We start from the raw sequence: 15,607 nt of genomic DNA, 5'->3' as shown, positions 1-15,607 counted from the left end.
GGCATCTCTGTCAGCACTTGGCAGGAAGCCCTAGGGAGTTTTCTGCTAATTTCAGGGGACCTAAAATTAAGTCATTGCAATTAGATCATGGCCCACAGGCTTGGAAGGCACTAAAAATGATAAGCTGCTTTATATTATAGCTTCAAGAAATAGAAAAGGGCAGTTCAGAGCAAATATAGCTGATGAATATACTTGGACTCTCTTTAGGGCTTCTTTTAGTCTGACTTACTGATGAACATGAGAGGTAAGATGCCAAGAGCAATTCTTGAGGTAAGACAGGAACATACATATTGGGATATAGAAGGTGGCTCAACATCCCATGTAATCTTAGACTACTAACAGGCATTTGTCCCAGCTCATACAAAATAAAGTTCTATACACACTTTTCAGTTCCAAACTGTCTTTCCAGTCAGATCCTATGAATATATCAGTGTATTATTATACCATTTCAGTGATGTGGTTATTACCATTTTCAGCTTTGCAAACTGGATCTTCAGCAGGCCGCTGGAAAAAAAAATATAAGTGAGGAAAGGTCAAGGAGAATAGAGCAGCCATTTTCTAGAGCAGGTCACAAAGTATATCAGTCCAACATATGTGTATTAAAACCAATCTCATTTCTACTTTTCTCTTTTCCTTGTTCTATTTTACTCTCAGTTACTGCAAGCCTTATCCTGGGCTAAAATCTTTTATTACTACTAGAATCATTGTCTATACAATCTTCATTTCCAGTATTCTTTTATCAGTGATGCAAAACAGAAGTTAAAAGTTTTTACCTTCAAAGGGTGGGCCTTCTTTCCAAACACAAATGTTGGCTGGGCAAGCACTGATCTCTCTGGAAAGGAGACATTTTTAAATAACAATCTCATAACAGAGATTCATCTTATCAACCAAAGTTCGTAAAGTGCTATGCAGTAATGAGCAAGACTGTCTCTCTTTGTTAGAGATGAAGAAAAGCCACAATGATGTAAGCAATGTCCATAGCTAAAAATAAAAGAGTTAGTCCCTCAAATCCCAGGATGAGTTTTACCTAACTGAAGGCCACAGGATTTGGCTTTGATATTTTTATGCCTCTTTTAGTTAAGAAGAAAGACTTGCCTTTAGCCTTTACAAACAACATGTCTGATTTTGTAGTGTAAGCAAACTTTAAATTCCATCTGGATACCAGTAAGTTTTAGGGGACTACATAATAGTAATGACATACTGGTTTTTAGATCTCACTGAGTAGTAAGCTTGGAAATTACATGTTCTCTTCCCCTCATGTCCTGTGCAAAGTTCGTGCTTATGCCCCTATGAAGTTAAAAACCATGCTCCCTTTATTTTTGATGGATGTAAATTTGGACCATCTCTCCAATCATTTTAATCCTGAATCTGTGTACAAAGAGCCTAACAACTTCTGCTCCTCTTCAGAGTAATATTCACTTACTCCCACTCATGCTGCGTGACTCTTCTCTTGTTCCTTAGAACAAGAATTAGAAAGCATCTTTCCTCTTTCCAAATTGCTTTCTCATATTTGTTTCTTACGATATCAGAGTATCTATTTTGAAATCACAGAACAGAAATGGTCCTCAGGAGAGACATCCAGTTTCTCTGGTACATCATCTACACCTGTGTCATTCTGACAACTGAATGCCTAACACCTAACATGTTCCTGAAACCCTGTCATAAAGGAGACTTTACAGCCTTCCCAGTCAATGTTCAGTTATACACACTGGACATGGAAAATGATTCATGTCAGAACTATCAACAGAAATTTTCCCTAATGTCAAGTCTGACATTTTTCTTCTTGCATTTAAGCATATTCTCTGTGGACTGGGAAACAATGTGTTCCTTCTTCAAAGCATTCAGAGGTATCTTTAAAGTCTCAATTCACTTTTATCCTCTCCTATGAATCCACGAATCACTCGCTGGATAACAAATTACCTGGGTGGTGGCACTCAGAGGGTTGCAGTGGATGGCTCAGTCTCCAAGTGGACACTGGTTGTGATGAGAGGCGTTCCTCAATAATTGGTGCTGGGACCAGTGCTATTCAACATCCTCATAGGCAACATAGACAGTGGGATTGAGTGCACCCTCAGCAAGCTTGCAGATGACACCAAGCTGAGTGGTGTGGTTGACACACTAGAGGGAAGGGATGCTATCTAGAGGGATCTGGACAGGTTTGAGAGGTGGACCCATAGCAACCTCATGAAGTTCAACAGGACTAAGCACAAGGTCCTGCATTTGGGTGGGGACAATCCCAAGCACATATACAGGCTGGGCAGAGAATGGCTTGAGGGAAGCCCTGAGGAGAAGGATTTGGGAGTGTCGGTTAATGAAAGATTCAGCATGAGCTGGCAATGTGTGCTTGCAGCCCACAAGGCCAACTGTATTCAGGGCTCAATCAAGAGAAGTGTGACCAGCAGGTTGAGGGAGGTGATTCTGCCACCCTACTCTGCTCTCCTGAGACCCCACCTGGAGTACTGCATCCAGTTCTGGGGTCCCCAGCACAAGAAGGACATGGAGCTGTTGGATGGGGTCCAGAGGACAGTCACAAAGATGATCAGAGGGCTGGAGCACCTCCCTAATGAAGACAGGTTGAGAGAGTTGGGGCTCTTCAGTCTGGAGAAGAGAAGGCTCCAAGGGGATCTTAGAGTGGCTTTCCAGTACCTGAAGGAAGCCTACAGGAGAGCTGGGGAGGGACTTTTAATAAGGGCAGACTGCAACAGGATGAGGGGAAAACGCTTTAAACTGGAAGAGGGAGTAGATTTAGACTAGAAATTAGGAAGAAATTCTTTACTCCGGGGGTACAGGAACAGGTTGTGGATACCCCTACCCTGGAAGCATTCAATGCCAGGGAGGCGTTGCTGCCTATAGCAGGGAACTGAAACTAGATGATCTTAAAAGTCCCTTCCAACCCAAACCACTCTATGATTCTATGTGTTTATCAAATAGAATACAGGAAACACATCTGCTTCTGAAACAACACAAAATCCAGCATGTTGAGCCATAAAATGCTTATGTACACATTTATGCATGATGCTCCCTTAATTCAGTATATATACATATAAAGAAACTATGTTCAGCAATCAGCATGAAAACAGAGTAACATAGCAGAAAGGGGACCATACTCAGATCACAATGAGCATGCAGAGACTGAACTAAAATATCACTGTACTAGAAGGTTTGAAAAATACATGCACTCAGTGTTTGATTGTTTTCGTAACTTTGAGACACATCATTTTTGTCCAATTCATAATGCTGATACTAAGAATGACTCAGAATACATTGCATGCTGTGGTTTGGTACGGTTGTTTGTTGAGCTCCCTCTCCATTTCTTTCATAATTTCCATCCTGGTCTTCATATTATTTTCCAGATTATAACTGTGATACTTCTTACTGTGACAAATGTGCAGCAGGGAGAAGAGGCATACATTCCTGTCCTGTGCTTAAAGAAGAAGGAAGAACTGCATTTCTGGTTCTCAGGAAAATGCAGGAATCTGAGATGAAAATGATCCGAGAAGGAGAGCAAGGAAACAGGTTCACCCTGCCTATTCTTTATGCATTAGGGAAGAGGATGTCTCATGTTAGTTTTAATACATGAGTACAACACAGAATTATAGTATAACAAAATGGCATGCATGGGAAGGGACACCAATGATCGTCAAGTTCCAACCCCCTGCCACAGGCAGGACTAACCAACCTCCAGACTTTGTACTAGAACAGGTTGCCCAGAGCTCCATCCTACCTGGGCTTGAACAACTCCAGTGATGGAGAATCACAGCCTCTCCAAGCAGCCTGTTCCCTGTGAAAAACTTCCCTCAATATCCAATCTCAACTTCCCTCCTTGAGCTTAAAACCATTCCCCCCTGTTCTATCATTGTTTACCCATGTAAAAAGTTGATTCCTCCCCTATTTATAATCCCCTTTTAAATACTGGAAGGCTTCAATAATTTCTCCTCACAGCTTTCTCTTCTGAATGGATGAAGAAGCCCAGTTTCCTCAGCCTGTCTTTGTAGGGGAGATGCTCCAGACCTCTGGTCATCTTTAGATTGTTTAGATTGTTTAGCTCCATATCTTTCCTGTATTGTGGGTCCCGACATAGAAACATACAAAGTCGTAGAGTCCAAATGCTACTCTCATGCATAACTGTATGTTTTTAGGCTCACAAACTTAACTATGAACAAAACACACTATCTTGATATCAGTTTTTTAAAGGATTACTAAACTGTTAACAACTGTTAACACAGAAGAGTTAATATCACTAAATAATTATATTTTCAAATACTGACAAAAATTACAAAAAAGGTAAACATTGTTAAAACAAATGCTGCATGTAATCTGGGGCAAACAGCATGACACTTTACTGATAGCCAGTGATCTATAGGTACAGCAGTAACACCTAATACTTTTGCTACTACTGAAGTTAATTTTGCAGTTATGTTCATGCAAATGACTGAATTTAGCAAACATGGTAGGCTTTGTGGTCTGATTTGTCCTTTTTAGGGAAAGCAGAAAAAAAAAAAAACCCACATTGTTCAACTCCCAAAATGATAATTCTCTGTCACCAGAAGTTAAAGAAAATTTCTGTAATTCACTTGCAGCTGGTGGTCCATGGCAGGACATGAGATGGAGTAATTCCAATTCTATTCACTAGGGGGGAGTGGCTCACATAAACAATAGTATTTCAATGGAAAGGAGGAAAAAAAGAAAGAAAAAAAAGAAGAAAGAAAAAAAACTTGTACTCCTTTCAAACAAAGGAAAAACAAAAAAGAAATCAAGCATGATTAGAGAATCTTCCTATTCTTCACATTCCTCTCGAAATTAGTAATATTTATAAAAGTACATTTGCTTCTCCAAAGCACGGAACTAGCAAAGAGTAAACTGCTGTGAAAAATGAAGTGACCTTCTTCCTCAGTTAATTTTTGTTGGAACTAAAAGGCTCTTCACAGGAATTGGGAAAGTTCACTCCAATTTAAACAACATCAAAATTCCAGTAACAGTTTAAAACACAGAAGTTACTGAAGAAAAATTCACAACTGCTTCATTACCAACACAGAAATGTGTAGCCAGAATATAACAGTACCTCCTAAAGAAAAATACACATATTTTGACACAGTAGTAAATATAAAAGGTATTTCCCATCAAGTATTTTGGAGACAAAGGGAAAGCTTTCTTGGTCAGAGTATATTTAGTAAGAGGTTGCTGATGCTGGTACAGTTACCATAGTTAAGGTTCCAATCTGCACCCACCAAGAAAATCTTTTTGTAATTCCAGAAAAGCTTCCATATAGTTCATTAGTTAGATCCTCAATCAGGCCATTTACATCAGTTTTTACTTTACATCAGTTTCCCATTGCATTTTAACCTCAGTTAGCTAAATACAAAATATCCACAGCTGATCTGCAGTGACAAGTCAACGCAGAATTACTTGTGGATCTAATACACAACAGAATCAAAGAGTTACAGCAATTATGTCACCATGCTAATTTTAACACTGGCAAGCAACTCTGTGTTTTTCTTCTTGCTTTTCTGTGTTAAGGCTGCTGCTCCCAGGGCTGGCAGCAGTGTGCTGGGAGAAGGAGAAGCCCTTTTGCAGCCTCCTCTCCTGGCAGTGGTTGGGAGCACCCAGCCAGGCAGGGCCTGGCCCTGTCTCAGGATAAGGCAGCAGCAGCCAAGACTCCATGCAGGCAGACACGGGGAGGGAAAATGAGGTGGTCTGAAGCAACCATTCCTCCTCCTAATCAACAGGACACGGTCGGACCAGGCTGGCTACTACCTGGTTAACACTGGGTTGCTCTGGTCCTCAGTGGCTTGGTTACTCTAGGTACTTCTTGGGCTGCTGAAAAAGTTACCAGAAAAAAATGCCAAATGGGCTGCCCCTGGCTGCTGGGACTGGAATAAGCCACCAGTCTCAGCCAAGAGTCCAGACGCAGGACATGCCAGCCTGCCTATGAATAATCACACTGGGCTCTCTTCTCGTCACTACAGTTCCCCTACGATAGCTGAATTAGAAAAGCCTTGGCCTAATATTTTCTGCATCTGAAGTACAAAATACTCCCATGCCTGGAAGATGCATTAGAAATGCCCAGGTCCCGTATTTAAGATTTTACCTGGCTCCGGGATCTTGTGCCTCACAAAAAGAAAACATGCTTTGACCTGAGCCCCTACACACAGGGCACGCAGCTCTCAGGGCTGGTGCCTGCCCTGCACCCAGTGCTGTAGTCCCTGCCTCGTGTTTCTGCTCAGTGCTGTGCCTTAGCACAAACCTGCAGGTGATCCGTAAATCACACTAGTTCATAAGCTCTGATGAAAATTGCACTTCTAAAGTTGGTTTGCATGAAAATGCAAGGATGCATTTTGGGAAAGATGAACATTGGCTGCTGTCTAAGTCTAGGAAGCACTAGTCAGTATGGCATGCCAGAAATAGCATTAAAAATGCTTTCACCAACTTTGTGTGCATACCATGAGCCAGCATTATTCATGTGTAGGAGTCATTCAGCCTTTACTGCGACTACACTCCTCACTTCTATTGCTTTCACTTTTGTCCTCTTAAAGGTGTAGAAGCTTCACACGCACAAAAAGCAGGACACTAACAGCTTTGGCAATTTTAGTGTTATTATTATTGTCGTTTCATGTTGCACAGAGAACACAAAAATGATGCGTCACCTCTGAGACCTAAAGACACTATGGAGAGGATCCAAACGCTACTCTTCCCAATTTTCAGGCAAGGAAAATCCTGAACTCCTGTGTCAGAAGTAGCTGTGGCTTTATCCCTCTCAGAGCAAATAGAAAAACAAACAAACAAACAAACACCTTCATGAGAATAAAAATACATTTGTGCTCTCAATAGAAAATTCTTATTTCTGGCTTTTTTAAGAGGTTTTGTTTTGTTTTGTTTTTTTAATGCCATTTGATGAGTTAGGTGGCAGGATTCTCTGGTCTTTACTGTTTCTTTCAAGCTTTTCATACCAAGAATTTCTTTAAATGCCTAATATCAATCCACTAGACTTATCCTGAGCTTTTACTATTCCCTGAACTTTACATATTACTTTCATAGCATAAAAAGTAACCAATCCTGCAGGTATTTCAGGTTAACTTAACTACAGAACTGAATTTGTTGAATGCAAAGCCTGAAAAACAGAGTAGCTCGTAACTCCCAACACAGGTGTAACACTGATGACAAAAACTAAATCCTAAAAAATTCTATTATCTCCTTGTATTTTAAGTGAAAATAACAACGTGTACCTCTTTTGGTTTTGTAACAATTCCATTTGGACTCCATTGGAAAACTTTTATTCTAAAACAGAAACTACAATTCTACTTTATCCAGTTGAAAGAAAAAAAAAAAAAAGAAATTCTTAATCAAAGATTATTTTCTCAAATTATATCTGAGTAATGTCACTTCCAGTACCTGATGGACAAAATCTTTAACTTTGTCCAGCTTCTGCTCACAACTTACTAAGTGTTATGCAGCACACAAGAACCACTGCATTCAAATCTCTTATCAGACTAGCATGCTATCATACTGGGAGATAAGGTTACAGCACACCACGAGCAAGTCTCTCCACTCTGATACACCATATCATTAATATCCTTAGTGCTATTTATTATTACTGTAACTTGCAAATTTAAAAGTGGAAATCTTCCTTCATTTTGATGCTACATCATAGATTGCTGGCTTCAAAGAAACAGAACACAAACAGCACATTCTTCCATGTACGTTGTACCCAACATTACTATTTTTCTTGTTTCACTACAACTTAACTAAGCAGGAACATGTAACTGGGGAAGAAGTTTAGAAGAAAAGTAGGTTTAATGTGTTTTGAGTTTTTTATTGCCAGATGTAATTTCACATTACCGAAATGCTAAGAAAAAACCCACCAAGGCCTCTGCCATTTACAAACACAAGATTGTTCAGAGCATTTACTTGAAATAAACACAAAATTAAAATATTTTTTCTGGTATTTTGTAGCAACATGAACAAAAAGAAGCCTAACAGTGACCTCGCTTATAAGTAGAAGATGTGGATTGAGAAATTAGCATAGTTCCAGTCAAGAAAACGGAAATATTTTACTATACCCACTGATGGTCTGTCCATTACCATACTACCTCATGGAACATCAAATTTACACTGTATACTGATATGATAAGAATCTCTAAAAGCACCGAAAATGACCTATACTTTAGATAATACATATGCAGTGTCAAGAAGAAAATAAATACATATAGAGAAAATATGCAGTAGAATAAATTAAGAAAATAGTCTTTGTGATCCACGCTCAAACTCATGTTTAAGTATATTTACTATTATTAAACTATTTCTGATAGAAGAAGATGTCTTCTTCCAGAGATGGATGATTTCATCTAAGAGGAGTTAAAAAAATAGTAAAACTTTCTGACTAAGAAGGATTTGCCAAAGCTGCTACAGAACCGTGGTTTCTGTTTTACAAATACTCCCTGAGCTTTGCAAGATAAAACGGAATCACTTCACAGCCAAGTGAGAGCGCAACGAGGCTGGCAGCCAAAACCTCAGGTCCCTCAGTGACCTCACTGTATAAAAAGCTTCCCTGTGCCAAAAATCAAGTAAGGAAGATGACACGAGGCAAAACAGTGATGTCCTAGAACAGTGCTATAGGCTGACATTTCACCTACCTTAACACGTACAGAAAAAGCTTCTACAGATTTCCTTCACTGACTCTGAATGTCATGTCTACGTAACTGCTGAGCAGCCGAGAGCTCCCATGGAATGCACAGCCATGGTTGTTCTGCACCTCCGGAAAAACTGGGTCACTTCTTCAAAGATGTAAATATGGACCAGGAAATCTACTTTTAGATTCCCCATTACTATCCTTCACAATTCTGGGTTCTGTTTGTAAAGTATATTCATTGCTTTCTAGAACAACTTGCTTAAAAATTAAGATCATTTCTTTCCACAGTTAAAATCAGCTGTAATGCCAAGACAGGATTTTAAAAATAAATACATTGATTTTTCTTTTTTTTTGCTACAACATTTTGAGACAAGATTGATTAATTTATTTACATCTAAATCTATTATAGCTATATGCTGATTGTTGTGTTCTTCATGTTTGTTCAAATCAGGAACTGCTAGAAACAACTTCAGAAAATAGAATAAGGTTATAAATCAAGTCAGTCTAATCCAGCCAAATCTCCACTACTAATCAGAAGAATTTTGCAAATGTAGAGGTAGAAGAGACCTTGTAATATATACATACCCTTTTATTACTGTACAGGCAACAAGCTTTCATGCTTAACATCTTTGTAACGCTTCCAACCTGTAAGCTAAATGAACTTTTTCTATCGGAATACTCTCCTACTGAAGAAAGACAATAAATCAACAAATTTGCAACAAGCTTCTCATTTTGTAAAAATTTTAATAGAAAATATTCCCAATGTCTGGTCCAAAACCATACCAAAGTGACATACTGGAATAAATAGTTTCAGCATTACTGAAATAAAGTAGTTCAAATGCATGGAGAAGAAATTTTGGATAAATACTTTTGTTTTTTGAAAACTTACACTTGAGAATTAGATTTCTTTTTTGTATATGACAGACATTTGTCTGTCTGTGCTACAGACATGACTGCCTTTCAGTGGCAAATGAGGAGATCACTGAAGACAGCCCTGCACGCTATTCAAACACCTTGTTTTAAATATAAAGTGTACGTGTGTTGCTTATCTTGGGCTCAGATAGACTCCTGTACATACAGCTTGGGAACTGATAAACAACCTCACACATTCCTGTTTGGATCAGCAGCGTGTACATTGTCAAAGAAGTGCTTTCTGTTTTTCTCACACTCAGAAAGGGGAAAGGAAATCTTCACCTAACTGACCATTGCACAATAAAACTTCCGGGAAAGAAGTGGAAGGACAATCCAGTCTACTATACTGCTAAGACTCTTGCACATTCATTGTCATACTAACAGTTTATAATTCCCATAAATAATTTCAGTGTCAGTGAGAGCAATTATGGAAGCGAGAATGCTTCATCTAGGCAAAGCTGTACAGAATTGGGCCCTAACACTTGAAGGCTTTTCCAACTTCTCTTCAGTCACTTTTCCAAATGTTGCAGAATCTTAAGTACAGTTTTCTTGATTAGTGTGGAAAGGATTCCTTCACCCAAACAATTCCACTTATGACTCCTAGCTTCAGCATGGGTTTGCAGCATACAGTATAAGATTTGAAAAATAAAATATTTTGCTTGTGTCATAGAAACTCAGCTGACAGCCTGCAAAAGCTTTTATAAACACAGTGTATGTAGCACCTATCCATTTCTGTACAGGGAAAACATAAACAGGCATTTAAACAACTCCAAGCACACAAATTAGAAATACCTTCCCCCAACAGTATTTAATATAATTTCTATGAAAAATGAAAACTCAGCTTTATTTCAAACATCTGAGTGAAGGAAATATTTTGGGAGCCTTATCACTTCCACATAATTCTTGCAGTACTGCAATACCTGAACTGTGCCAAGGCATATAACCAAAAACTGTTCGTTAAACATTTCCAACAGCCCGGTGCTCAACATTTTTAATATATTACAAAAGCCTCTAAAATGGTAACTGCAAGGATAACAAAAGCGATTGCCAAATAAAGCTTTACCACTTTCAAGGCACTACACCATTATTAATTTTCACAAATCCTTATGAAGTAGCATAGAAGTTGTTGCAGAAATTGAATTGCATAGAGTATGGCTGTGACACAGTCCTTCATTTTAGGCATATAAATAAATGGCAGAATGTGTGCTCAAATCTAAGCACAGACTAGAAGGGACAGTTCACTGCTTAATTATCCCAAGCATGATGAAGTAAATCAATTGCAGCACCATGTTGAGACCTTGAAGGAAGACGCTTCTTCCTGCTGACTTTGCTCATTCATTAATCTGCACAGTTAAAAACGATTGGTAGCATCCCCCTTTTGCATCTCCTGCAAAGCATGCTAAATGCTAGTACTTGTTTCTAGAAGCATAATCTTCACAAATATTGTCACTACAGTACCATCTGAATCACTTTTGATTCTCTGTCCTCCTCACTACCCAGATGACACAGGGTTTTGCTGTTCATCCCCAAGGCAGGACCACAGCTCTCAAGGCACAATGCATCAGTGCAGGGCTCGGGACATGAGTGCTGTTCCCCCTGCTGTCAGGCCTACCACTTTGGAAGGCTAGAGTTGAAGCGGCACACCTAGAAACACAGAGGAACCGCTTTGGGGTGCTATAGAGGCAAAACCCTAGTCATACACCATCTTTTTCTCAAATTCAATGCAACTTGAAGATTTCTGTCACACTGCAAACTTGCAGTAAAGAAACTACTGCCAGCCAAGCTCTGCTTTGCATCACCAATCCCACGGCCATCAGACAGGCACACTGTGCTGTCACTGCCCCATTCCCCAGCAATCCCCGCGCTGTGGGCACACAGCAAACACACCAATATTAGCCAACGAGACATACCTGTACAGTGCTCCTCCGCAGTGCTGTGCATTGTCTGTGCCTGCAGGCCTGCAGCTGGGGGCATAGCCTGGGGATCTCTGATTCTGGGGAGACCACGTTTAACCTTCCCAAAGCACTGGGATCTGGTTGCAGCATCACAGCCCGCACAGTGCTGTGCATCTGTGTAAGAAACATTCTCTAGGCAAGCTGAAATTTCTTGGTTTCTCATTATGACGGCCTCAAAAGCACCTCTGTAAATAGACGTGTAATCACATATATATGTTTACATATCTATAAGCCTCAGCTGTGTCTCCGAATTTAGCCGCATTAACTCCTCCCTAGGCGATAGTCCCCCCAGCACCAAACAGCCGCCCTCCAGGAGGCACCGCCTCACTGCATGTAGCGCCGGCTCCGGGTGCCGGCGGGCAGTGCGGGCGGTCGGCGCGGCGCCGGCAGCTCGAGGCAGCTCATAGCGGGGGTGGGCCTTTGGGAGGGGATATGTAAAGCCCGGCGGATTAACATAATCGGGCGGGGAGGCGGCCGGAGCGCGGCTTGTTCAGGCGTGGCCCGAAGGGGCTGGGGCCGGCGGCGCTGCAGCCCGCGCCTCGTACTGCCGCCGCTGCCGTGTTAACACATACCGAACGCAGTGTCAACAGAAAAGGTATTACGGTTTCCACCTCACGCTCTGCAGCTCGTTGATAAAGCCTAGACGTGCAGCTCACGTTGGTCACTTCAGTGCTAACAGCCCCAGATTCTTCTGCTCAAGCGGTAGCAATCTCAGGCTGCTAGGCAGCACGCCTAGTGTTATGCTGCCTATGATCTAAGAAGGTAGGAATTTACTTAAAAGTTTAGCAGAACTGTGCTTCTAGGCTTCCTTCTCAGCACAGCCCTATCTAATGCTTCACAGAAGAGCATGCAAAGATGCCCATTGTCCAAGAGCAGGCAGCTCTTCATCATTTGTCTTCACCATAACCTCAGTTGGTGCTGGCATAAATCTCATAGTGTGCCACCTTACTCCTCCTGATGGAATCACAAAATATCATTATCTGGATGGGACCTGCAAGGATTGCTGACCCAACTCACAGATCCACACAGCACCACTCATAACCAAACCCAATGACCAGCGTCCCAAGGCTCTGTGAGCTGCAGCAGCTCAGTGCCATGCCCATTGCCCTGGGCAGGCTGTTCCATGCCCACCGCCCTCAGGAGCAGAGCCTTTCCCCACCCCCGGCCCTCCCCTGGCACAGCTCCGTGCCATTCCCTTGAGCCCTATGGCTGTCACACAGAGCAGAGATCAGTGCTGCTCTCTTCTCTCTGTGAGGAGCTGCAGCCGCCATCAGGCCTCCCCTCACCTCCTTTGCTCTGGGCTGAACCAACCATGTGCCCTGAGCCACACCCCACACATCATCCCCTGTGGACTCTCCACCATCTTTGTAGCCCTCTTTTGGACACTCTCTGATAGTTTTATACCTTTTTGTACTGCGGTGCACAATGCTGCACACAGTGCCCAAGATGAGTTCGCACACACAGTGCAGCATGGGACAATCGCTTTCCTCAGTCGGGTGAGATGATATGCTGGATGCGCTCCAGAACATGGTTGGCCGTCCTGGCTACCTATGCATGCTGTTGACTCATGCTCAGCTTGCTGTCAACCTGCATCACGTTGACCTCAACCTTAACTGTTAGTACTATGTGATTGGGTGAACTCAAATTAGTTGACCAGTCTCTGCCTAAACTTTGCCAAATCCTTGACTCAGATGTATCACGTCAAAGAGTTCCAGACTCATCATCATACTGTGCAAAGGTCTGTTACCATATTTTATTTTTGAGCAAGAGCAAGAATTCCAATTCTTTGGAATTCTCTTTGAGTTCCAGTAAGTCAATAAAATTGAAAATTAGGGCACTGTATTTAGATATCAAAATTAGTATTATTTTTAAAAAATATATAAAAAGTTCTCATTCTTAAGATGAGGAGATTGATATCTCTTTTAAAAGATCCATAAAAGTGATGGAAGTCACCAGCAACTTACTGTTGTCTAATACTGTACTGAGACTGATCCAGTGGCTCCCTGTGGGGTATCATTTGGGATTCTGTTCTGATTTATGTGTAATCAGCCTTCCCCGTGGCAACATATTACTGTGAAACTCATTTAAGACACTTAAATAAATACTGTATTAAATGAATATATTTTACACCAAGTGTGGCTAAGTAAAATGACAGTTTGAGTTTAGAGGTGTGTGAAATGAAATGTGTTTCTATTAAACATGAGTTTGGTTAAAACCCTAATAAGCCTGACTGTTCAGAAAACGTGGACCAACAGGCAGATCATGGCTGAACTTTAAAGACCAGACTGTCCCAGTAGTCAGGTTGTTTTCCTCATAGATGATCCACTCTGGACCTCTTGCTTATAGTTACATTTTTCTACTTAGATCTGAAAAATCAAATCAATTCAATACCCAAATTTCACTTAGATTTTCCTGACTTCCACTTTACTAATTTAATATAGAAATTGTGCATTGCTCAAGGCTAGCTTAATTTTTGGCCCATACTTGTTCAAAATGATTACAGGTTCTGTTTTGATTAAACTCAAATTACATTAAAATGTAGTAACAGTGCAGTAGTAGCTTTTCATGGTCTCACATTTAATTGTCAGTACATTTGTTAGTGTATTTTGAGGCAGTGAACTCAAATACATCAGGATATTTCATAATGTAAAATAAAACAATTTACAGAGTATTTAAAAAGAAAATTTAGTGTTTAAGTTTATTCCTAAGAACCACAGTAAATTCAAACATGCAACCATAAAATTATAAGTGCCTACATGACAAGAAATACTCCAAATCCTCCAAAAACAAGCCCTGAATATTTCAACTTCATTTGCTTTTCATGTTTCCATTGGCTTAACATGAATTACACCTGGGTGCTTCCCACAGTGTGAATAGTCGTAATTAATGTCTCCTTAACTCTGCCATTTTTCTTTTTTACTCAGTAATGCTTGATTTGGCCTTGCCTTATAAGCACATTTTGTTTCAAATGCAAGTTATCTATGTTTCAGCCTCTGTCCAAGTCCACTTTAGTAGAAGAGTGCTTTATTTACAGAAGTCTTATTTGTGCCAGTAAAATTAAACATTCAGAAAAAAAATGTTAAGGGCCCTAGTCCTTCCTGCCAAGGGATGTAGTGGAAGCAGAGTAAGGAGGAAGAGTAAAGCATACAGAGTACTGGGACAGGTGCTACTTCCCATCACAGTGGGACATGGCAGCGCGGACTCTGCGGGATGCCTGCACTTCCCTCCGACCCTGCCCACTGCCGTCCCAGTTGCACATAACTAGCACTGCTGTTGGACAAACATGGATTCTGGTTTGGATCAGTGACAGGAATGCCTTCAGCACCGGTGGACTGAATGGTTACAAAGAACACTTGATTTTTAATGGTGAACACTGTAGGTTATAAACACTGCACGCTACTCTTTTGTGCATGGAATTACTAATGTACAGACATTACTGAAGGAAAACATAAGAAGAATGGCCACTTCAGTCACATAATTATCAAATGTCCTGAGTCAGCATGCACAAAATGCCAGCTCTGACAGAAATAGTCATCTGAAATTAGTCCCTCTGGCAAAACATCGGTCAATAGACAAAGATATTCAAAATTTCTATGATTCCATGCAATAGATTTTATAGAATACTTTTGAGATAATTGAATGTTCCTAACTGAAAACTGCTAGAGAATGAGAAGGTATTCTGGGGAAGCACCACACCAGCTTGTTTTGTTCTGAGCCTTGGCATTCATTGCAGGCCACTGCTGAAGACAGGATACTGTGATCCACACTTGAATCACCATTACTGCATCCCTGAGTTAATCACGTTTTCATTTTCACTGTAGAATTCCTTCAAATAGTAAAATTTTTAATAAATTACAAGATAGGTGAGTGTTGGACATCATCTGAATCTGCTAGAAAAAGCAAAATAAGCTGGAAATCAAGAAGTGCACATATCCTGTGTTACTGACATTTCATTTATCACAATGTGAATTAATGTATCCCTGCATGGGAACTGCTGAGTCACGGCCTGAACCTCTGATTGATCACTGAGGCGAGCCATGAGTCAGCCAGAGGAGCACAGCTGAAGGGAATTCACCTGTGCTGCCGGAAGGGGTGGAGCCAGGCTGCACCCCTC

The 15,607-nt window shown here is 40.8% G+C and overlaps 1 protein-coding gene across 1 annotated transcript in view; it reads right to left on the bottom strand.

Moving 5' to 3' along the window:
- Positions 1-11,656, bottom strand: part of RANBP3L (RAN binding protein 3 like) — a gene marked incomplete at both ends in the record, with an annotated part of 32,482 nt that extends 20,826 nt beyond the window's left edge. Inside the window, 3 exon segments of the mRNA XM_079548315.1 lie at positions 468-504; positions 774-832; positions 11,449-11,656. Of these exon segments, the coding sequence (XP_079404441.1) occupies positions 468-504; positions 774-832; positions 11,449-11,656 (304 nt within the window).
- Between the last annotated feature and the right edge of the window lie 3,951 nt (positions 11,657-15,607).

The sequence above is a fragment of the Tetrao urogallus genome (genome assembly GCF_951394365.1).
Source record: "Tetrao urogallus genome assembly, chromosome: Z".
In the NCBI taxonomy this organism is placed as follows: domain Eukaryota; kingdom Metazoa; phylum Chordata; class Aves; order Galliformes; family Phasianidae; genus Tetrao; species Tetrao urogallus.
This window is presented reverse-complemented; position numbering and strand designations above follow the sequence as displayed.